Here is a 25,000-nt window from a genome sequence, read left to right on the forward strand (position 1 = left end):
GTAGCGAGGCCGGTCGTGGGCCCTGCTGTGGGCATCTCTGGAGCAGTGGGGAGAGTAGGGGGCGGCAGCTCCAGTCCTAGCCCAACCACCAAGGCCCCGGCTCAGGGCAACGGTCCCGACAAGCACCCACACTGCTCCAAGGAACCCCTTGAGAAGAAATGAGGAGCCAGACATAATAATGGACATTGAGGATTGTACAGACAGACAGACGGACTGAGGTTCTGTGTCGTGACTGGGTCTGTTGTTGTTAACCACACCGCTCCCTAATTCCTGCTCCCCCTCGAAGCACAAATACAGACTTATTCCCATCTCATCAAGGAGAAGGCGCCTATCCAGATGATATCATATAGTATGGATTCAACTATGAAAGATATTTATTTGATTGTAATTTATTATTATTATTATTGTCGGTGAGAATTTATGAATGTTGTGGGGCTTCGTCCTCCCTAAGCACGCGTACGCCACTCTTGGTGCTCCGGTGTTTTCCGTGGACTCTTCATGGGCTCTAAGTGGTGGATAATGAATACAAAGTTTGTGAAACAAGAGACTTTCACCCTGGCGGATAATGTGAATTTGTATTCATTTTCCTACTCTTTCCTTTCTCTCTCTTCTATCCGCTTGTTAAGTCTGACGTCAAAAGTGACGTTTAGCCATTTCCGAGTCCAAACCAGAAATTCCCCGCACCAGAGTACCAGTGAACTACAGCGGTAGAATGACAGTTTAATCGTTTTTTAGACTCGGATCTATTCATACAACAAGGGACACAGCACTTTCCCGTTTCCCCATATTGTCAGGGTATTTGAGCCTCGGAAAAGCGCTATATAAATATAATTTATTATTATTATTATTTCGGCATTTCGAAGACAGCGCCTCAGCCAACGTTGGACCCGGAAACACGTCACGACTTAACAAGCGGATAGAGGAGAGAGGTCCTCGGATTGAGTATCGCGTTATGAACCTTCAGCAGATGCAACATGTTATGCTCATCTGTTTACTACTGTAATGCATGTAAAGCAGTACATGTGTAATGTAGCACAATGTAGAGCCGCAGTCATACTGTTCATGGCTGTACGGCTAAGACTATAGTCCTCCAACTACTCGTTCATTCATTAAACTCATCTAGCTGACAGTGAGAATGTTCATTAATATTAGTCAACGTTTGAGTTTTTCCACATCAATGTAAATGTATACAAGTGCCAGATTTAACTCTAAAGCCAATGTTGATCCGTGGTGGTACCCTCTGCAGGCTAACAGCAGCGGCGTTGCTATCACTCTGTTAGCAGACCCAGATCACTCTAGTCCTGCTGTGACATGCTCTTTAAAACAATTAAAGATGTAGTCGCTCATGTTCCTCTCCTGTTGCCTCTCGCTCCAGCCATCTGCTCTGATACATTATTCATCAGCTTCCCTTAAAGCTGGGAGAGGGGAGAAATCCATGCTCTTATTATTTATTTACTTTTAGGAACGCCTCTGAATCTCTCTCTCTCTCTCTCTCTCTCTCTCTCTCTCTCTCTCTCTCTCTCTCTCTCTCTCTCTCTCTCTCTCTCCTCTCTCCCTCTTTCTCTCTCTATCCCCCCTGTCTCTTTTTCTCCCTCTCTCCCTCCCTCTCTCTCTCATTAGACACATCACCACTTTACAAACCCCATTAAACATAATAGTTACATGCTAATTATTAATGCAGACTTTTTTTTCATTTACAAAACTATATGTCTTCCTTACTATCCAGAGACATCTACACAGTTCATATGGGGGAGTTTTATTTATTTATTCATTTATACTTGCATATCTCTTTTTCTATGTTGCCCTCTCCAGATTGGCTGTTGAATAAAGGATCAGGTGATCAGATTGAGAATACTTAACCGCAGAACTCACGACGAGGAGTTGGCCTGATTCAATTTGCGTCCTTGAGGATTTTCAGGAAATTACTTTTGATAGTCAATAACACAATTAAGTAAACTACACATACATTAGCATGAATAATTGATAGGAAATTATGTATTACCACGAAGTACTGGTTCAATAATTGATGAGGCGACACCCTGGTGACATGGAGGAGGGAGATAATGTCAGAAGTCCTGCCTAGCGCTACAGAGAGCACTGAGCACTCTCTCCTTCTTTCTCTCTCTCTCTCTCTCTTTCTCTGCTTTCACAGAGAAATGTTCTGCATGCTGTGAATATTCCATATGAATAAAGTGAAGCTTTCATGGAGTCTCTGAGTCAACTGAGTCATCTTGTTACAGTAGTGTGCTTGCATCAGTCAGAAAACTCCCCAGTTTCTCCCCAGAACTATCTCATTCTATTCTGATAATGATGGTATACATGTACTGTAAACATGTAGTTTGTTGGCTGGGCTTTGAACTCTATAACTGTTTTTCTGATGACAATACCTTTTGGTTTCCTTCAGACCACAGTCTGACTGTTCAAATTCTATGTCAAAACTGAAAACTGTGGCATTGGAAATCTATTTTAAATTCATACTGTACTGTAAGGAAGGGCATATTCAAATGATCTTGTATTTTGGCATGTCTCTAGTATTTAAAGTACTTTTATTTATAAATATCTTATTATTCTGTCAAGTTTCATAAAGTATGAATTAATTAATCATCTCCTAATATGGTAATATGTCAGTGTGTGAGTTGTAGAGCTCATTTGAGAGAAGCAGTTAAACCCCCAATGGAATGGCAGCTCTCGATAACACTATTTCCTTATAACACATTTACTCTTCGTCCCAAAGTGGAACAATGCACCAATGAGGTTGACATTGACATTCAGTCTATAAACTCACACAATAGATGTCCACAACACATTAAATCTCTCCCCAATTGAATACAGTAGTTTAGGAATGTAATCATTAACAAAAACAAAAGATGCTGCGGTTATAATGGCTCCGATCATCATAACTTCTGTATGGCACCCATAATTCACTGCTTTAATATTTCATAAACAAGTCAAGTTGGTTGGTGACATTCAGTTGCGCATGTGGCATCATTGATAATTCCCTGTCACCTAAAAAAAAAGTCCTGAGGCGCTTTTGCGGCGCATTGTTATATCAAATTAGCTGGAGAGCAGCCAGAGAAACAGACAAACAGAGTGAAAACAGAGGATAGCGGTTCTACTCTGTTCTCACACTGAAGTTAATGGGCTTCTTTTGTTGCAGTAATGAAATATTATGGAGGGCTGGGGAGAGAGACGAGATGTCCTGAACCAGGAAGGAAGGCAGGTCCACACAGGGACAAACCAGCAGAATTAAGTTGCCTCTATTGGCGCTGATCTAAGGTCAATATTAGGTTTTTTTCCACCTGATTTGGAAGGGAAGGATGTGGCGATAAGAGAGCAGACCCTGAATCTGTCCCTGAGGGTATAACTCCTACCTGAAATCAGAAAGAAACAGTGTTTATGTCAGGGACAACGTCAGAGCATTCATAGTCATCACTGCTTTTCATTCTTCCATCAGAAACAATCAATAAACCCCCAATCAATTAGAATCAATTAGGCTCATCTCTGGATGAAGATAATACAAGCAAGCGTAGCACATTTTAATGCGAGCAATGCGAGTAAAGAGAGTAATGCGTCTGTCTGATGTCTGCCCCATAACCACAGGTTCCTCCTTACTCAGCACGAAGAGGAGAAGCCCAGCTGACTCAGGATCAGAGTCCTGTCTGTGACCCAGGGGAGGGGTCTGGCCAGGGATGTACAGAGGTCATGTTTACAGCCTTATTGGTTTATGTACTCTGTGTACACAAACACAAGCAGGAATCAATACCAACAAAGGCAGTGGCCAAATTCAAATGAAAGGGCAACACATAACTGGCAAGCTTAGCAGGCTGTGCAAGAGTGGAAATATGCATTTCTATGAAACATGCAAGAAGTAAACAGCATGAGAAGGAGAACTGAGATGGCTAGCTCTGTGTAGCTATCACAGTTCTCATGGCCATGCTGTTTACTTCTTGCAAATTGCAAGAGGAAATCATAGTACTGATCATTTCCACTAGAGGATCTCAATGAGCAACAGACTAGCCTGTACCTCACTCCTCTAAAGCCTTTATGTTTCCTGCATACAGTTCCAACTTCTTTACTATCTGGTATAGGCCTGTCTATGTTGTTTCCCACCTTCCACCGAAAGTGTTTTTTTGTTGTCAATTTACACTTCTCTTACCTATAGTTAACGTCTGGGCAAATGAAATTCACATGAAGGCTAACAAATATTTTTGGGGTGAAGACATAAGACAAAAAATATATATTTTTAGAATGACAGAGCAATTTTCCCAGATACAGTTGATTATGTGAAATACCTACAATGACACTGACATAATAATTAAAAAATATATACTGTATATATATTGTATTGGCGAACAAAGGCATACAAGTCAGGGACAGGAATATACAAATGCAAATTATACAATTGACTTAATAAAAACTAAATGAGAGTTTTATTTTCTTTATCCCCCATTTAGTGTTCGAACAGAGAACTAGAACACCTTTCTTTTCTTTTTTTTACCCCTAAACACCCACCCAGCCCAAACTCTCAAGTGAGAGACAAAACAAGACAAAAAAAACATAATAATAATAATAATAATAATAATAATAAATAAAAAGACAAGCACAAAAACGAAATGTATAATTTAAGTAAATTAAATAATTGTAATAAATTTAAAAACACAAAGTAAATGAAATTAAATTAAAAAGGGAGAAAAGAACAGATACACTGGGTGCTCACCTCAAACATTAAACAAATTAATCAATTGGGATCCAGAGAGGAAAGAATTTTCCAGTTCAATTATCAGCAACTCCAGCGTAAGAGGAGAGGGCTCGGACGCCATATTGTTAGCGTTAGCTATGCCTTCGCCGGAGAAAAGTGTCTTCTGGACCGTCTTTTTAATTACTTTTTTACTCATTCCCATGCAGGTTCAATGCTGACTTAGTTAAGACAGGCCTACCGTATTTTCCGGACTACAAGTCACACTTTTTTTCATAGTTTGGCTGGTCCTGCGACTTATAGTCAGGTGCGACTTATATATCAATATATATATATATAATTTCATACTGACAGACATGAACCAAGGAGTAAACATTACCGTCTACAGCCGACAGAGGGTGCTCTGGGCCGCTCTGGGCTTGTGACAACTATATGCTGCTCCTATTCCCCTGAAGAAGTGATCTAAAACATTAGCTTGTTGAAGCTAAGCAAACGGTAGCTTGGTGAACTTGCTTACTGGTAACTTGCTTGTTGGACTCGCTTGTTATGTTAATTTAGCCTATTCAGCTTCCCAGGAATGTTCTTTATGCTATTGTGTTGCTGAATAACTGTTAATGTGTTACGTTAACATACCGGACACCTATTCAGCCTGTTGTTCTGTGTTCTATTGTGTAGTTGAATAAACTTGCCTTTCCAGATTAAATGTCTGTTCTTGGTCTTGGATTTTTTTGACTGATGCGATTTATACTCCGGAGCGATTTATAGTCCGGAAAATACGGTACACTAAATATAGACGTAGGGGATAGGCGTAATAAACCAAAATATTTCGAAAATGTGCGGGAGGCAAACACCATGCGTCCATCCACTACATCGTTCAACCGGAAGTCTGACATAATTAATTTTGATGAAAGATGTATCACATACAGGGGAAAGGGAGAGGTGGTTTTTCGAGGGAGAAAGGGAGGTGAGAGGTAGTGGGGTGAGGTGCAAGTAGGTAAGAGTGAGACGGTCAGATGGGGAGGGGGAGGTAGGTGAAAGGGTAGGGTGACGTCTGTCAGAGGGGGCCATGGAAAGAGCGGAGGGGGGAGGTGAGGTGGGTGAAAAAGGGAAGGGGAGGAGGGTATGAGGGTGCAGGGGGTGTAAAAGGCCCTATCTGCCTTTCCTGGTTCTTAGTAACAGGGCAGTTAAGCTGAGTGGAGTGGCAGGGTGGGGGGAGTGAGGGTTGACTGTGTGGTGTGAAGCTCAGTCTGTGTGAGTGTGTGTGTGCGTGCGTGCGTGCGTGTGTGTGTGCGTGTCCATGTCCATTAGAGCCCACCCCATATGTGAGTGTCCATCACTCGGTCAGGCCAGCCCTGCACCCGCCAAGACTCCTGGGAACCTATCCACAGCAGCCATCTCCTATTATAGCAGTGGGCTGCAGGGGGTGACAGACAGGGGGAGAGGTGGGAGGCAGGGGGAGAGGTGGGAGGCAGAGGAGAGGCAGGGGGAGGCAGGGGGAGAGGTGGGAGGCAGAGGAGAGGCAGGGGGAGGCAGAGGAGAGGCAGGGGGAGGCAGGGGGAAGAGATGGGAGGCTGGGGGAGGAGTGGGAGAGGTGGGAAGCAGGGGGGAGGCAGGGAAGAGGAGGGAGGCAGGGGGGAGGACTTGATGTCAGGTCTCCTCTGCTTTATGGCCTTTTCTGCTAAGACGGAAATGTGTCTGCAGAGGGGAGGGATTATTGCCCCCCAGTTTCTCTCCACAACATTGACTGGGCACAGCTCAGAGGCAGACTCAACAACTGTTAACCCTAATCCTAATCTGTTTTCTCAGGAAAATAAAAGTTAATTCTTTGAAAAGCCATGCTTGTTGGTGGATTCAAAATAAGCAGTGCAATATGTTTGGCATTGTACACATTTTTGCACATTACTGAACACTAAGGTAAATGGATAAATTCTTTCAGAGAAAAATAAAAAGTCCATGTTTCATTGGCACATTGTATCATCTGAAATACAATGAACAAAATCTAGAATAATCGAGAATAATCTCAAATGATCCTAGTACTAAACACCCTCCTAATCTGCGGGTGGATGAGGAGCCATTTCTTGACACTCCCGTCCCGCTAAAGGAAGAGCTGACATTCACTGTGAGGCAACAGGCTATTTCTGTCACATGTGACCCCACAGCCACCACCCCATCAGCATAGACCCTACACCTACCACCACAACACCCCAGTAGAAAACTACTTTTCTGTACTTCAGGCCCAGACTTCTTCCGGAAGAAGAGTCTTCAGAGGTGCTACTAGTTAGCTTTGGCTGCCAATGGTTACTGGTTAGCTGCCCAGATTTATAAATAGCAGAGGGGCCTGTTTGTTTCATCTGTCTGACACTCGACACCGACGGCGGCTCTCTCAGACGCATCCCGTCCCCAGTCCTGGACACTTTCTCCTGGGCAACTCCCGCTATTTCTGTCTGGTCTACACCCCTGAGTACCCGGTGCTGCCTGCACCGGACCAGGCACCCAGAGGCCTCCATGAAGGTAGTGGCTATGGCAGAGTGATTCCTGTGAGTAGAGTGGGACAGAGTATAGCCTGAGAGGGCTCTGTTTGAGTGACAAAGGGCTGGGTCTTTTCCTGCAGCTGCTGGGTTAGAGCAACATGCCATGGCCTCTCTGGGAAAAGGTATCTGTTTGAAGGATTTACTAAACGTCACATCACATATGGAATACAGCTGCAGAAGGTAGGACAGCTCACTGGTTTCACTCTGAATGCTGATTTGTTGTCTTTTTTTTAACTAACGTATATTGTATTTATTATGGAAAACCCTACAGTAAAAACTCTATGAGTTGCCGACTCCACTCTGACACATTCACTAAAGATATAGGTGGCAGAGTCTCTCTTCATTGGACTGTCTGCAACCGACATTTATTGGCAGATTTAACACACTTTCTTTAGCCATATCCTGTCTGTTCAGCAGCAGTACATGGACATCAGGCCCCTCTCTGAAGCAAGGACCCTGTGGCTGTGGTGTCGGATTTTAGTGAACATTGGAGGCTTCTCATTGGATAAAAATAAACCTGCCACATGCACCAATGAACAGAAATCACACTGACATATACAGTACTGTAGACATATCAGATTATTGGCACGAGGGAATATGATGGACAGAAACTATGAACAAACTAACTGTGCATGAACTTCAACTGGACATACAGGATTAATGGAGTCTAAATGCTGGCTTAATGGACACTGAATTGATGATACTACAGAGATACAAAGCAAACATACTGTACAGTGAAACCAAAGCTACCTACTGCACTGTGACCTGTGTGTGACATCACAACAGCACGGGAATCATACAATGTTGCTTCTTCTTCTTCCTCCTTCCATTGAATGCATAATACGCCCCCCACTGGATAAGGTGTCATCATCTGTGTATACCAGTAATCAGCACTCAAGTTGAGTCGGGATGAGGGGGGTTGGCATCCCCCCTGAAATAAAAACGGTAAAAAAATCATCTCCCTTCTAAAACTGCCATCCCCCGCCCTTTCCATCCCTTATGTCATTTTATCAATGAATGTGGTATTACTGCCATTTCAACATTTAGTTTTGCGCATATTGAGTAAAATACTGTGGGCGAGGGGGCACGCACACAGGCAATGACATGTTTACCAAGTCACTGACACTGAAGACACTGACGCTGTGGGGATGATAAAATTGCCCTCATATTATGATAGAATCCACCATCCCCCCTGATTTTCTTTTACAACTTGAGTACTGCCAGTAATCATTTCAAAATGTTGTTATTTGTAGTTTTAGGTAAGTTAGGGTGGTGTAGGCTAAATGAAGCAGTAGTATGATAGTAGTGTGTGCTGTATCTGAAGCCAGCACTGCGCTCAGTAGTTGACATCACGGGTATATCCGTATCTGATAGCAGGAGTGTGTTCTATTATTGTGGTCTGTATATTCATATGTGACGGTAGTGTAATGTGTGTACTGTGTATCTGGTGGCTGGCTCCCAGGTCAGATGGTATTCATGGGCCAATAGATATTCTGGGCTGCCAGCAGCTGCAGTAAAATGAACTGCACATGATCACCGTGTTTTGCACTGCTTCTGAAGGTTACTACTCACTCACACAGCATATACAGTACCAGTCAAACGTTTGAACACACTTTCCCATTCAATTGAATGTACTGTGCTTACATGCAGTAAGTGAGGATTGATACGATCAGAATGCACTTCATGAGTGAAATTGTAGTGTAAATATGTTGAAGTGTGTTATTAGCTCTGTCTGCACCAGTCTGAAATACAGTAGGGTGGGCGGTGCGGACACAGTAGAGCTGATTTTAGCCAACTTTGACCTTTGACCTAACCCATCAATGTTTTCAGATATCAGTGATATTTTGGTGGGAGCTTGAAAGATATAAATCCCATAGTATAGGTACAAATATTATTTGTTAATTATTTGTTTAATTTAAATAATAATAATAATAATAATACATTTATTTTATAAGGCGCCTTTCATGGCACTCAAGGTCGCCGTACAACAACAAATGATCTCACCTGCTGTGTCCATCTCCAGATCTTATCCACCTAATTTTTCTGGTTTTCTGCTCGAAATGACATGCCCACAGTGAATATAGAATATCTCCACAATCACAAGGGCCTTCATAATGATCTTGTTATCAAATGAAAGCTAACACCTGTGGGGTGGCTGTAGAAGTGTCAGAATCAAAATCTATGTTACTGTGTCAGAGCAAATAGAGCTAGAACATTATAAAACATCTAAAATTCAGTCTCCGCCTAAAAAAACAACAGCTTTTACAGTGAATATCACCTTGGAAACCTGATAACGAAGCCCAAATCATCTAGGAATCAGTACTCCAGGGTCTTATTAGTACTTGTGCCAAAGTCAATGCTAGTAATGTGAGCAAATGCAACTTTGTACCTGTTTTAGTACAGGTATGTTTAGGCGGACACCTATATGTTTAGGCCATTTGGAGATATTTTGGCACCATCTTTGACCTTTGACCTTTCTCATGTATCAGATTTCTTTCTCTTTTTTTGGGGGGGGGGGGGGGGGGGGGGGGATTTTTTTGGGTTGGCCAACCAATGGTATGGAAATTCGGCGTTGAAACCGGACATGACACATTCTCCAGTTGGAGAAAACTGGATGTGACTTAGGCCGTGTTTAGCGTCTCGGGAAAAAAATGGTGCCATCGTATAGCATGCAAAGTTGAGAAAAATATTTGATATCAATGAAGAGAATTGATCGAGGTAAGCTCTTTATATCACTTCGGATCCACCTGTGGGTCCGTTGGCTACTATGTTAATGCCACTGTTTACCCACACACAGCTCTTCCTGAGGCAATCTTATGCAATCTTATTCAAGCTTACGTATAGGAAAATACTGGGAAGTAATATGGAATATTGTTACCCTGTCGCCATGAAAGTGTCATTATGTGTTGAGGAAATATCAAACTGTTAGCAGGTGATCTTTATTGAACGGGACTTCTTTTTCAAAACGATTGAATAAATTAATCAATAAAATATTGACTCTAAACTGATTCTATGTTTTGGAGGTTAAAAAGCAATAACAATTAGTAATAATGAGTAATGGTTAGTGGGAGGTCCTTGTGATTACCATTTTGCTTTACATGCTTTAGGGTTGAGGGGGAGTGGGGAGATAGTTCATCAGGGTTTGGAAGGGGAGCGTCCTCCTTTTCTTAAAATAACTCACGTGAGGTGCAGATCTGTCTTAACTTCACCAACAACTCGGTGGCTCAGTTCACCACATGTCTGTGAAGGTCAGAGCGATTGACTGGAGGGATTTACAGAGCTGTTTTCAGCACCACATACAGAACATCGCTGCTTAATTCTATAGCTTCATGTGAAAACTGACCTACCACTCTAAAGCTAAACAACCACTATGAATCACATTTCGTAGTATAAGAGTGGATGTAGCTTGTAGAGTATTGGGTTCCTGTTTTTGATCCACAGTGGAAACTAAGTTACTGTGCAGTGTTAACTTTGAGCACCTTTTTAAACAAACATTTCAAGTGAAAACTCTCATCAGCACTCTCACAGTTGTAGCTAATAGGAATAAATACATCTAAATAAATCTATTCCAGTTATCAAAAAGGCTACTATTATATCACCTATCATTTTAAATACCTAATATGTGGGTTAGGCCAGTGATTTTCAAACTTTTTGTGCCCAAGGCACACCAAAGGGCAAGCCAAAATCATATCTGTGCAAAATAGCCTCTATAACACATGTTATCACTCTTATTACTCTGTAGACATTTATTTTTATTTACACATTTTTACATAAAAAATGTTGGCATTTAGCAGACACATTTATCCAAAGTGACTTACAACACATTTGAAGTGAGTGAATCTATCCATCAGTCATAGCAAGTCTTAACAAGAGGCTTGACTCTAATGCCAAATAAACTAATTGACAAACAACTAATACTTATACCTCTGTAAAATTACACCAAGCAGCAACATACCCACTGAGTTGAAAAAACTTTAGTCTAAAATTGTAAAGAAAAAGTGTAGTGGATTTAATCTGGTTTCTTCTCTATTGATATTGAATATTGAACACAAGGAGATTGATCAACTTAGCTTGAAGTCTTTTATTTATAGTTACATGAGAGCAGTTTTGAGTTTGCAAAGTCCAGAGGCCCAGAGCCCCCTCCTTCTTTGAGCACACTTATATCCAAAGTCGACACCCTTTATGAAATCACTAATCTTGGCAAACAAATGTGGTGACAGGAAACTAGACTTAAGTAAGTGCACAACAAGTCATTGGCACTGTCCCCAGGCAGACTGAATTGTTAGCTACGATTTCCCAGAATGTAGAGATACAGACTTCTCAGTATATTTCATATAAAACTACAACAGAAGCATTGACAATGAAAACGTAATGAATGAGAATGAAACGTAACTTAAATTTGAATCAGCAGTAAAACAATTGCTGTTGTAAATATTTAGTGATATTAAGTTCCAAGTGAGACACATGTGCCTGTCGGTGCTCATAGATTTTTTAATCCTTGGTGGTACTGAAGAGAGGGCCATTCACAAGTCTTGTTCAACAGAGAGGCGTAACCTCCTGTTGCTCTTCATGCTAACCAGAGTAGAGAATAGCAACTCACACAGGTTGGTTATTCTTTTTTTTAATCTAACCTTTATTTATACAGGTAAAAAAACACATTGAGGCCCAAGGGCTCATTTTCAAGTGTGACCTGTTCACAGGCATACAACAACAACATCCACCACTAAAACTAAACTAAAACTACATAGTCTAAAACTAAAACTAGTCTAAAACAGTCTAAGATAGTCTAAAACTAAACTAAAACTACAAAACCTAAAACTAGACAGCTAAAGAGCTAGGGACAGGGAGGGGTCAGCAATGGGCAAAAGGGAGGGTAAACTCAATTGCAAGAACAAATCATAGACTCGCACTGTATGTCTCTCAGCAAGAGCTTGAAACTGGTAGTGGGGAAAAGAAGAAGTTGCTCAATAGCGTGGTGGGAGATGTTTGGGTACTCTAATCCAGTGGGAGCTCACTAAATGTCAGTTTCATTGGAGCTCTGTGCATTCCTCTCTTGAGTGCTCAATGTCGGCCACACATGGAAAATAGAGCTCAAACCTCTCTTCTAATGTTTGAAGGTGTTCGGCAAATACAGCACGCTCCATTTTCCCCTCAGATTTCTTTTTTTAAGGTTTTTTGTTATCTACACTGGCTGTCAATCAGGGCCTTTGATGTGTCACGCTCTAATAATTCCCAACATCAACTGTGTGAATGGCGAAAACCGGGGTCCACTTTGATGGAAAGTTTTTAAAATATATTATTTTAGGGTATAGAATTTCCCTTTGTATTGGGAAATGAGTGTGTACAAAGTACTGATATAGTAAATTAAAATAGCAAATAAAATGTTTTATTCATAACTTTTTGTATAGTGTATATTACAATAATAATGTATGTCACAAAATCCGATGGCACAACTGGACTTGCCTCATGGCACACCGTTTGAGAACCGTTTGAGAACCGTTTGAGAACTGCATTAGCCTATATTCAGTTATATGGCTGTGCCTCAGAATGTGTATTGATTTACAGTGCATAGGTTCCTGACCCCATTCTCTCCTCTCCTCTGTTCCTCTACAGGAAAGAGAGGAATTCCCATGATGCGTTACATGGAGAACAGCTCAAATTCACAGCGTCTTAGGGGCTGTCGGTTGCCATAGAGACTGACTGGGCCCCACTGAGGGCCCAAAACCCAAGCCCTGTAAACGCTGCTGGCTGAGTGTGTGTATGCGAGTGAGCCTTCATCATGACCTCCGTGGAGAAGCGGCACTCGAAGCGGCACTCGAAGAGGCGAAGCCGCAGTGGACACAGGAAGCACAGTGATGGTGTGCACAACGACACCTCCAGTGCTAGTTCCTTCGTGGATGAGACAGACCGCGAGGTTTGCAGTCTGACCGATCGAGCCTTCAGGAGCCTCTGCATCGGAGAGGAGGCTGTTTATAACGACTCAGACCTCTGTTCCTCTTCCCCCTCCGCACAGGGGGAGAGACAACAGGCCTTCAGTCAGGAAAACCAGGAATGGGACGGAGGGGACAGGAACCGGGAAGCCCTAAAGAGAGCCGCTCATGAGAGCTTTGGCCTCAGCCTCCAACAGTATGGAGAAGGGGGGCAGTATGGGCAAAAGACCCTGGGAGATTCACAGTGGGGGGAATATGGGGAGGGGAGGACAGAGGGGAGGGTGTCTGCCACATTCCAGCACCCCTTCATGGACATGTCTCAGCAGCAGAGAGCTCTGAGAGACGAACGTCTGTCCTTCCTTAGTAACGGAGCTACAGACTTGAATTCCCAGCAGCAGCGCAGGAGTCGCTCCAGAGTTTCATCTCTTATCAAAGCCTTTAGCTCGGAGGGTTACAGTGACGGGGGCGGGAACAATGAGTCTAGCTGGGACAAATCAGCTCTGATGAGTATCCAGAGAGAGCTTTCTGAGTTCTCTACAGCATACCACCACAACGTCAACCCCGGCCATTTCCCCTCGAGAGAAACCAACCTCTACTCCTCCGATATGGTGGATGCTGTGGCCCAGATGGACCCCACTGGCACCTTTATGAGATCGTCTCACAGTCAACACAGCATGCTCACCCAGTTCAACTCCAACTCCAACTTCTTTCTGCATAGTGAGTTCAGTCCCTTCCAGGTGTGGAGGGACCATAGCAGGTTTCCCTTCAGGCAGGGGGATATCTCAGGGTTCATGTCCCCCATGGAGTTCCCTAGATGGTATGACTCGCCTATGTACAAGGAGCTGACATTTGGGCATCAGATTCAGGGTCCCTCCATGTTCGAGCAGAAACCCTTAGAGGCTGTGGCCCCTCCGCCTCCCCCCCGCTCCACCTCCACCTCCACAGTACTGCAGAAGGCCTCTGCCCTTGAAAAACGATGTGAGTCTGAACTGGTGGGTCATTACCCTAACTGGAAACGCACTCAGAGCGTAGGAACAAACAGGCTCCCATCACACCGCCCTTCAACTGTCTCACCTACCAATGCGAGGTCCCGACGCGGCAGAGACGCGGTCGGTTCCGTCACAGAGCTCCAACAAAAGGTTACCATGGTGACCACAGAGCAGAGTATGACAACGGTAATGAGTGCCGAACAGGGTGGCGACAATAACAGCGTCACTCCCTATAGCAACAAGATCACCACCATGACAGTGGAGCAGGGTGTCGTCAGTAGCAACAACAGCACGACTCCCTTTAACATCAGCCAGCTGCTGACACCTGCCATCCACACACAACAGGATGCAGACAACTCAGAGGTCTTGCAGTACACTCTGCCACCTCCTCTGGCGGTTGAACAACCACCAACAAGGGGCGAGAGCAGGGGAGCCACCCCTGAGGTGAGGATGTCTAGCTACAAATCCCGAGCCACAAGTCTTCTCTTCAACCTCAAAGACAACAGGAAGAGAGTGAAGAGCACATACAGCCCAACTAAGTTTAAAGGTCATGAGGCGATGGACAGATGTCAACAGCCTTCGAACCTGGACAGTTATGAGCCAAAAGATAGTGTAGTGATAGATATTCCAGACATCCACATGGAGGAAGAGCCCAGAGCGACAGATGCCGCGTCATACCCACATTCACCATCACATTATGGCCATGCACAGCAGTCCACTACAGTCCTACCCACTGCAGTATACACTGCCCAACATACAGATGCTGTTAAACCAGATGACTGTCTAACAGTGAGGTCTGCTCAGACCTTTGGTGAAATAGACTACCTTACAGAGTTCAGTGGTTTCACACAGGGAAGCTATCCTACCAAAGATCAGCTGGCTAACAGACCGAATGTTCAGGGTGGATTTTCACCATTTACCCCATCTTGGTCAGAGACCCTTGCAGATAATGTGTACAGACAAGCAAGCCCATTTAAACCAGACATGGCCCAAACATTGCCCACCCTGAGATCTCCCCTGCCTAAACTAAATCCCAAACCTAACCCTAACCCACCCTCCTCATTCAGAGATGCTATGACAGGAGAGAGATATACAGGGGCAAGTAGATATGAGCAAGTGAGAGAGAACACATATGGTGTCAGTGAGGCATTCTCTCAGGGAAGTTGGAAAGAGCATTTGAATGTCAATAACACAACCGGCCGAGACACAGAGACATTCAGCCTAAACGACAGAGTTAAACCAGACGCCCCACCATGGAAGGGAGAGATAGCTGCTCTGATAGAAAGAGACAAACGCTTACAGCCTTCATACAAACCGGCTGAAGCAAAGCAGGACCTCCATTCAGCCAGAAGGAAATATGGAGGAGAGAACAAGTGGAATGTATATGAGAAGAGTGAGGAGAGGGAGTATATAACTGAAGAAAGAGCATACCCAACAACGGATGAATTCCTAAGAGGTAGAAATAGCCTGCCAAATAAGGATGTATTTCCTGTCCTTGACCACACATTGGACAATTATGATGACCTTTCAAATAGACAGAACCTACACTACGCTCCGATCACTGACTATACTCTGAATCAGCAGATCATCGCAGACACTCCTGCCAGAGAGAAACGTTATTCTGGAGCATTTATGGACGTAGTATATGGACCTCAAGAGCAGTATGGACTTAATGAGTATCAGACACAGAATGAATTGCTGTATGGGAGTACAAAACAAGAACACAACAAACAGACACTTTATTCTGATTCTGAAACAAAGTACACTGTGGGGAACACTCGCACAGAACAACAACCTGTTAATGTAAATCCGTATACCCCTTGGGTGGAGGAGAACAAAGGATATGTAACTAAACAACAGGATAGCAAGGATGTACAGTGGAATTCATCATTCAGGAATGAGAGCAGACAATACACAGAAAACATGTCTACAACAGCACAGGTAAAAGACAATAGACAGTACAATGACAACAGTGTGCAACAGGCAAATGAATTCAGTGCTGTCAGGAGACATCATTATCCCAGAAATGACCCCAATAAGATGCACATAATGCCAAATGAGAACAGAATAGCTGAAGCGGCGCAAGCTAAAGTGGAGTTAGCTGTATCCGAAGAGACTAAAGCAAAGCAAGCTAAAGCAGAGTTGGCGAGAGCAGAGCTAGCTAAAGCTAAAGCAGAGTTAGCTAAGGCAGAGCGAGTTAAAGTGGAGAAAGCTAAAGCAGAGCAAGCTAAGGCAAAATTAGCTAAAGCAGAGTTAGCTAAAGCAGAATTAGCTAAAGCAGAGTTAGCTAAAGCAGAATTAGCTAAAGCAGAATTAGCTAAAGCAGAATTAGCTAAAGCAGAGTTAGCTAAAGCAGAATTAGCTAAAGCAGAGTTAGCTAAAGCAGAGTTAGCTAAAGCAGAGTTAGCTAAAGCAGAACAGGTTAAAGCAGAATTAGCTAAAGCAGAATTAGCTAAAGCAGAGTTAGCTAAAGCAGAGCTAGCTAAAGCAGAGAAGGTTAAAGCAGAATTAGCTAAAGCAGAATTAGCTAAAGCAGAGTTAGCTAAAGCAGAGTTAGCTAAAGCAGAGAAGATTAAAGCAGAATTAGCTAAAGCAGAGTTAGCTAAAGCAGAGAAGATTAAAGCAGAGTTAGCTAAAGCAGAGAAGATTAAAGCAGAGTTAGCTAAAGCAGAGTTAGCAAAAGCAGAGTTAGCTAAAGCAGAGAAGATTAAAGCAGAGTTAGCTAAAGCAGAGTTAGCTAAAGCAGAGTTAGCTAAAGCAGAGTTAGCTAAAGCAGAGTTAGCTAAAGCGGAGTTAGCTAAAGCAGAATTAGCTAAAGCAGAGAAGATTAAAGCAGAATTAGCTAAAGCGGAGTTAGCTAAAGCAGAATTAGCTAAAGCAGAGTTAGCTAAAGCAGAGTTAGCTAAAGCAGAGAAGATTAAAGCAGAACAGGCTAAAGCAGAATTAGCTAAAGCAGAATTAGCTAAAGCAGAGTTAGCTAAAGCAGAATTAGCTAAAGCAGAGAAGATTAAAGCAGAATTAGCTAAAGCGGAGTTAGCTAAAGCAGAGTTAGCTAAAGCAGAGTTAGCTAAAGCAGAATTAGCTAAAGCAGAATTAGCTAAAGCAGAGAAGATTAAAGCAGAGTTAGCTAAAGCAGAGTTAGCTAAAGCAGAGTTAGCTAAAGCAGAGAAGATTAAAGCAGAACAGGCTAAAGCAGAATTAGCTAAAGCAGAATTAGCTAAAGCAGAGTTAGCTAAAGCAGAGTTAGCTAAAGCGGAGTTAGCTAAAGCAGAATTAGCTAAAGCAGAGAAGATTAAAGCAGAATTAGCTAAAGCGGAGTTAGCTAAAGCAGAGTTAGCTAAAGCAGAATTAGCTAAAGCAGAGAAGATTAAAGCAGAATTAGCTAAAGCAGAATTAGCTAAAGCAGAGTTAGCTAAAGCAGAATTAGCTAAAGCGGAGTTAGCTAAAGCAGAGTTAGCTAAAGCAGAGAAGATTAAAGCAGAATTAGCTAAAGCGGAGTTAGCTAAAGCAGAGTTAGCTAAAGCAGAATTAGCTAAAGCAGAGAAGATTAAAGCAGAGTTAGCTAAAGCAGAGTTAGCTAAAGCAGAGTTAGCTAAAGCGGAGTTAGCTAAAGCAGAGTTAGCTAAAGCAGAGTTAGCTAAAGCAGAATTAGCTAAAGCAGAGAAGATTAAAGCAGAATTAGCTAAAGCAGAGTTAGCTAAAGCAGAATTAGCTAAAGCAGAGTTAGCTAAAGCAGAATTAGCTAAAGCAGAGAAGATTAAAGCAGAATTAGCTAAAGCAGAGTTAGCTAAAGCAGAATCAGCTAAAGCAGAGAAGATTAAAGCAGAATTAGCTAAAGCAGAGTTAGCTAAAGCAGAATTAGCTAAAGCAGAGAAGATTAAAGCAGAATTAGCTAAAGCAGAGAAGATTAAAGCAGAATTAGCTAAAGCAGAGTTAGCTAAAGCAGAATTAACTAAAGCAGAGAAGATTAAAGCAGAATTAGCTAAAGCAGAGAAGATTAAAGCAGAATTAGCCAAAGCAGAGCAAGCTAAAGCAGAATTAGCTAAAGCAGAACAGGCTAAAGCAGAGTTAGCTAAAGCAGAACAGGCTAAAGCAGAGAAGGTTAAAGCAGAATTAGCTAAAGCTAAAGAGGAGCAAGCCAAAGCAGAGCAAGCTAAAGCAGAGTTAGCCAAAGCAGAGCTAGCTAAAACAGAGTTAGCAAAAGCAGAGTTAGCCAAATCAGAGTTAGCTAAAGCTAAAGAGGAGCAAGCCAAAGCAGAGCAAGCTAAAGCAGAGTTAGCTAAAGCAGAGAAGGTTAAAGCAGAATTAGCTAAAGCAGAATTAACAAAAGCAGAGCAGGCCAAAGCAGAGTTAGCTAAAGCTAAAGTGGAGCAAGCCAAAGCAGAGTTAGCAAAAGTGGAGCGAAGCAAAGCTGAGCAAGCTATGGTAGAGGTTACTAAAGTGGCGCAAGCCAAATCAGTGTTAGCTAAGGCCAAAGCAGAGTTAGCTAAAGCTAAAGCACAACAAGCTAAAGCAGACCAAGCTAAAGCAGAGCAAGCAAAAGCAAAGCAGACTAAAGCAGACGTGAGTGCTAGTGATAATGTATCCATTGGTCAGAGTGTTAAAAGAGAGCTCAAACAAATGCCAACTGAGACCTTATGGACAAAAGAATACCCAAGAGGGCAAGTAAAAGAGAGCAAGCATGGTATCAGTGATGCCTCCTTCAATAACGAGGTATCCAAAGACCAAGTTCAGCCACAAACAAAGTACCAACAGAAAGATGGCTCTACCATCAGCAGAGTCAATTCAGATAGAGGGCCTGATGAATATCAGAGAGTCAGAGAGAAATATGGCTACAGTCATGCAGTTTCAGCCAGTGGAAACAAACGTTTCTCTCAGGATGTGACTGCAATAGATACGAGTAAAAAGTCAGTATCTGAAGTCGATAAATATGACGAGGCGTCAAGAAATGAAAAATATAACAAAAATGAAATTAGCTCCGTCAGCAGACATGACTCAGCTAAAGAAGAAGAACAAGAGCAGATAAATGTGAGTTCAAAATGTGAGGAAGTGAAAGAGAACCAATACATTTACAGTGAGTCTTCCAAAGAATTCAAACTATGCAGTGCAGATGTATTTCCAACAGTTGAGAGTAAAACGACAACAAATGAGACATTTACAATTAAAGAGCAGGACCAGGGGGAAAGGAATGATAAAAATGCTAAATATGACTCTCTAATACATAGCTTTGATGCTCTAACAGTAAAAACAGATAAACACGATGTTCCAGCACCGAGACAAAACGACCCAGATAAGTCCGTCCTTCCGAAGCGAGTAGAGCAGAGTGTAGCATTGAGTAGAGATAGCCATTCTACAGCATTCAGATCTCTGTCTTATAAAGAGAGAGGCCAGACCAAGCAGGAAATAATGACCTCGAAACTCAAGGCCCACGCAGAAAAGGAGATTTCAGCCATTAAAGAAAAGGGCTTTGCTATGCGAGATGGACACTTAGCTAGAAACCCCACAAAGCACTTAACCCTGGGTAGCAGTAACAACATACGTCAGAAGTCACGCCTTCGAGAAGAGACTAAGAAAGATGACCAACTAAAGCAAGACACTGCATCCACCGGGATAAAAGCGGAAACAGTCCATTTTGATCAACTCTCTGTCAGAACGAGAAACATCAGTGAATCCCAAGACAGCCACTCAGTGAAACAAGAATCTCTGAGGAGAGATAAAGACACTGTGAAACAACCAGATGCTATACCCGTGGAAGCAGCTATGACTAAACCCCGTGTCAAGAAGGAAGCATCTCCATTTCAGTCAAGAGGACAGGCTAAGACTGAAGACTCATTAGGCTCTGTGGCAGCTTTCTGGATGATAGAGCGCTCCAAACCTGAATCTGTTGCCTGGAGTGAAGCTCGGGAGTCTAAAGAATCTACAAATGTATTAGAAGAAATGGAGGATGCAGCTAATGTTGAATCAGAAAAGAAACAACATCTCAATCTGGGCAATTCTCAGTCCAACAAAGAGGAGAGCATAAACGAAAACATTTCAGAAGATCAAAATACTCCACTCAAAGTTGTTCTGGGGAGGAGTGAGGCGATCTTGGACAGTGACAGTTTGCAGATCAAGGGAATAAGGGTGTTGATAAGGGAGAGGGAACAATCAGGGAGCGATGGGCTGGTGAATAAAGATACATGTTTTACTCAAGAACCCACTTCAACAAAAGATAAAGAAAACAATACGGTAGAGGCAATTGGTACCAATAGAAAAACCCTCAGTTCAGATGAACCCCCAAATAAACGCTCAGCCTTTATGAAAGAAGAGAAGCATCCAGCCGTGGCTCTCTCTGCAGGTGATACAGTTTCAGATAATAAATCCCTAACAACTAAACACTGTGTTACTGCAACAAGCAAAACTGAAGAGGCTTTATCAGACACGACTGTAATTGCAGAGAAGGCCAGAGTTGCACATCAAACACCACTTCCAGGGGGAACAGGTGAAACTAAAAAGGAAAGTGCTGTTAGTGAGACTAATAAACATTCTAACAGTGTACTTGAAACCACAAAGAGGGAACTTGATGAAGAGGAGCCTGTGATCAAAGAGAGAGGGAATCACCTACAAGAGGAAAGTCCTTCATTGAATGGGAGCCCTCTGTCTCAGAGGGAAACTCTACTCCCTGACAGCCCTGCTGTTAAAGATGGACACCCAGCAGTCGTCGAACCAGCTAAAAATAAAACAGTGGCTGAAACCCTACCTCTCGTCTTTAAAAAGGGCATAACAGCAAGACAAACTGGTGACTTTGAGATCACGGCAAAGAGTAACGTTCAAGATGGAAGAGATGGCAATGGTCAAGAGAGCCACCACAAGCTTCTGCTACAACCACCACCTAGAGAGAAAAAAGTATCAAAGAAGGAGAAAGCAGACTCTAATAATTATGCCGTTTCAAATAGAGACAATACGGCTGAAAATCTAATTAAGCAGGATGTGCAATTGAAGGGTGATCCTGCTGAATATGACTTGATTTCAGCCAAAGACAGAAGCACAGAGAGACGTAATGCGCCCCTAGTGGTGGAAAAGCACCCTGATCCAGCCAGTGAGAAACCGCACATGGAAAAAGACTCATTCACACATGTGGAAAAGCGTCACAACAAAAACAGTACCCATCTAAACAGTATGACAGAGAGTTACAGCAAGGGAATACCTCCATCGAAGCACCGTATTGAGATGGCTCAGAGTGAAGACACCAACCAAGCTGAGGAGAATGTGCACATAGATGCTATTGCCATCCGAGTATTGCCAGGAGCACCTGAGCAAGAGAGACAGAACATTTCAGAAACTCCTCTGATGAAGAAGCATGATATAAAAGGAGCCGAGAAACACCATAGAGAGAATAATGTTTACTCAAAAGATGTATTGAATGTGACTCAGGAGACACAAAGAGAACAGCCACAGAACAGTGAGACTGCAGTAGGTGGAAATCAACTCAAGGTCTTATCTTCAATTGTTGAAGGGAAAACATTGACATCAAAAGATACAGAAAGGCTCAAAGCCAATTTACCAGCCAGTCAGAAGTCTGAAACCATACATATCAATAAGGACGCTCAACAGATATCTCCTCCTGTCAGACAAGAGACCCTTCCCTTCGGATACAGTGAAGAACAACAGAGTTATGAGGATGAGCAAGTCTTTGTTTTGAATAAAAGCAGGATCCATGTATCAAATGAGAGAGAATTGGTTAAAACAAGGGGACAAAATGATGGAAGGATACAGGCTCAGGTGGCAAAGGAGAGGGGTGGTTCGACAAAGACAGTCAGTGCAGGTGGAGTGGTGGGTCAGAATGTTCACATCAGAAAACACACTGCTCAAACAGAGAGGGAAAAGTTGTATTTCAGACCAGAGGTTACACCTAAAGAGAGGGTTTCTACAGTACCAGAGATATCAGCCATAGCTGACTATGCTAGACTAAAGGTGATCTCCACAGAGGAGGATAGGCCAAGTAGCACAGAAGACTCTTACAGTCCCAGCAAAAACATGGGATATGTTCCTCTAATACAGACCAGACACAGTAGACGTCCAGTGTTCACCACAGAGACACCCCAAGACAGTACGATGAAAGAGGCAGTGGTTGTGAAAGAAACAGAGGTTCCCACTGAACTAAACAAAGAAGCCAAAGCGGGTGTGTTTTCAGCCATGGAGCAAGACCAGAAAAGGACAGGGATGTTCAGACTGAGGGAGAAAGAGAAACAGATCGTCTCATTTCGTGAAGACAAGGCTACCGAGGGCTACCTAGAGATAATGGATACTTGCCTTCTCACACCCAACAGTGAGAAAGCAGATGCACACTATCTCAGCACTCAGCCAACACTGGAACATACTACACCCAGCTATGTGAACAATGAAATACCAGGTCTAAAAGGGGAGCTAAGTGTGAAAGAGGAGGAGGCGCTTTCAAATAGAGAACATCCCAAAACTAAAATAGCTGAGATGCAACAACTCAATCATAATCGAACCCAAAAAGCCGATCAATCCCACATTCCTCTTTCACCACCACCAGCAGTCTTACCTTTGCAATATGACACTAAGATCAGAAACTCCCCTATGTCTCGACAACTGATCCCACCCCTCCATGCTGACATGCCTGGAGAAGACCTATTCTCTCTGAAAGCAGAGGCAATAAAACATGTGGATAAAACTACTGTTCCACCGTCTCTGGGACACATGTATGCCATGACAGTGGAGAAGAGAGAGGAGGAGAGGAGGGTGACACAGAGAGAGGAGGAGTGGAGAGCAAGACAGAGTGAGGAAGAGAAGAGGAGAGCAACACAGAGAGAAGAGGAGAGGAGAGCAAAACAGAGAGAGGAGGAGAGGAGAGCAAAAGAGAGGGAGGAAGAGAAGAAGAGAGCAACACAGAGAGAGGAGGAGAGGAGAGCAACAGTGAGGGAGGAAGAAAAGAGGAGAGCAACACAGAGAGAGGAGGAGAGGAGAGCAACAGAGAGGGAGGAAGAAAAGAGGAGAGCAACACAGAGAGAGGAGGAGAGGAGAGCAACAGAGAGGGAGGAAGAAAAGAGGAGAGCAACACAGAGAGAGGAGGAGAGGAGAGCAACAGAGAGGGAGGAAGAGAAGAAGAGAGCAACACAGAGAGAGGAGGAGAGGAGGGTGGCACAGAGAGAGGAGGAGAGGAGATCAAAACAGAGAGAGGAGGAGGAGAGGAGAGCAAAAGAGAGGGAGGAAGAGAAGAAGAGAGCAACACAGAGAGAGGAGGAGAGGAGAGCAACAGAGAGAGATGCAGAGAGGAAAGCGACTCAGGACAAGATCAACATTCTCCAGTACTATGCCATCAGTACCCCAGAGGGAGAGAGAAAACCCAGAGACAGACCCCTGCTCTCCCCCCTGCCTGCCCCACCAAGAGTAGACCTGCCTGCGGCAGAACCATCTGAGGACTGGGGGTCCTTTAGTCGACCTTACCCCTCGGCCTCCCCTGCCCTGTCAGGCACACGCTCCAACACCTCCTCCCCTGCCCCGGGGGCCAAGCCCATCATGTTTAGAGTGAAGGACAACACCTTCAGAGGCTCCTCTCTCACCAAGTCAGTCAAACCTCGTTTCCATAAGAGCTTCGGCGAGGACTTCCGGGTCGGCTCACCCCTCGCGGGATGGGCAGGTTTCGGGTCAGGGGAGAGGGGTGAGGAGGAGAGAGAGAGGGCGAGAGAGAGTGCCGGCACCCCTGTCTACCATGACACCATTGGCACATCTCACAGACTACCACCCGTCAGAAGAGAGAATGTTTCCCAGTCCCCACTGCCGCCCTCGCATGACTACCACCCTACACTGTCAGAACGCAGGGCCCGCTCCAGGAGGAGTTTAGCTCTGGACGAGGACGACTCCCGCTCCGTTATCAGCACCATGTCTGAGGATGTGGAGAGTTTCGCCACCAGTGCAGCAGACCTAGCAGACTTCAGCAGATACTCTGGGGCGTATGACTCTGATGCGGCCAGTAGGGGGGGCTATGAGAGGCCAGATTCAGCTTGTAGCTTCAGCAGTGATGTGGCTCGTGCCCTGGGCAAGCCGCCGACCGTGCCGCCGAAGAGTGACAAGGCCTTACGCAGGGCACAGAGACTGACTACACGGAGATCAAAGAAGGAGACCAACGCTGGGGCAGAGAGCGCCGCCCTAGTGGAGAAACGCTCCGTCGCTAGTGTCCCCTCCTCCCTCTCGGAGTTACGATCGTCCAGCCGCACGGCCCTGGCTTCCCCTCATTTCTCCTCCCCCGTCTCCCTCGCCCATGCCCCGACACTAGTCTCCAGTGTCCCCTCCTCCCCCACTGACCTCCGACCTTCACATCGTTCCTTCCATGCCTCCCCCCATGCCACACCCCCCGTCTCCCTCCCCTTCGCTTCTTCCCACCCTGTCTCTCTCCCCTTCGCCCCGAAATCAGTCGCCAGCGTGCCCTCTTCCCCTACTCACCACCGTGTCAACCCCCCGACCCCCGTGGCGCAGTACCATGTGGAGCCCAGCTACGCTACCTCCTCTCCCAGTCTGGTGGCCCAGTCCTTCCCCATCACCCAGCGGAAGGTCCTGCAGGACCCCGGCTCGGGTCAGTACTTTGTAGTGAACATGCCTGTTCAGGTGAAGACTAAGACCTTCTTCGATCCCGAGACGGGAAAATATGTCCAGTTGAATGTGCGTCAGTCTGCCCAGAGTGGCTCTCTATCCCATCCCCAGCCCCAGCCCCAGTCTCCATACACTCAGGCCCAGCCCCAGGCCTTGCCCCAGGCCCCTCCAGCCAACCAGCCATACGTTCTCTACCAGGGGTACCAGGGTTACCATCAGGGCTACCAGCCCATGCCTGTCTCTTCCCTGCCCCCACACAGA

At 44.3% G+C, this 25,000-nt stretch overlaps 1 protein-coding gene across 1 annotated transcript in view; it reads left to right on the top strand.

Annotated features, from left to right (window-relative positions):
• drgx (dorsal root ganglia homeobox) overlaps window positions 1–162 on the top strand; it is a gene marked incomplete at both ends in the record, with an annotated part of 5,441 nt that extends 5,279 nt beyond the window's left edge. Inside the window, one exon of the mRNA XM_080550368.1 lies at window positions 1–162. This exon is cut by the window's left edge and continues 221 nt beyond it. Coding sequence (XP_080406494.1) covers window positions 1–162 — 162 coding nt within the window.
• Between the last annotated feature and the right edge of the window lie 24,838 nt (window positions 163–25,000).

This window comes from Nansenia antarctica, assembly GCF_963989245.1.
Source record: "Nansenia antarctica genome assembly, chromosome: 1".
In the NCBI taxonomy this organism is placed as follows: Eukaryota; Metazoa; Chordata; class Actinopteri; order Argentiniformes; family Microstomatidae; genus Nansenia; species Nansenia antarctica.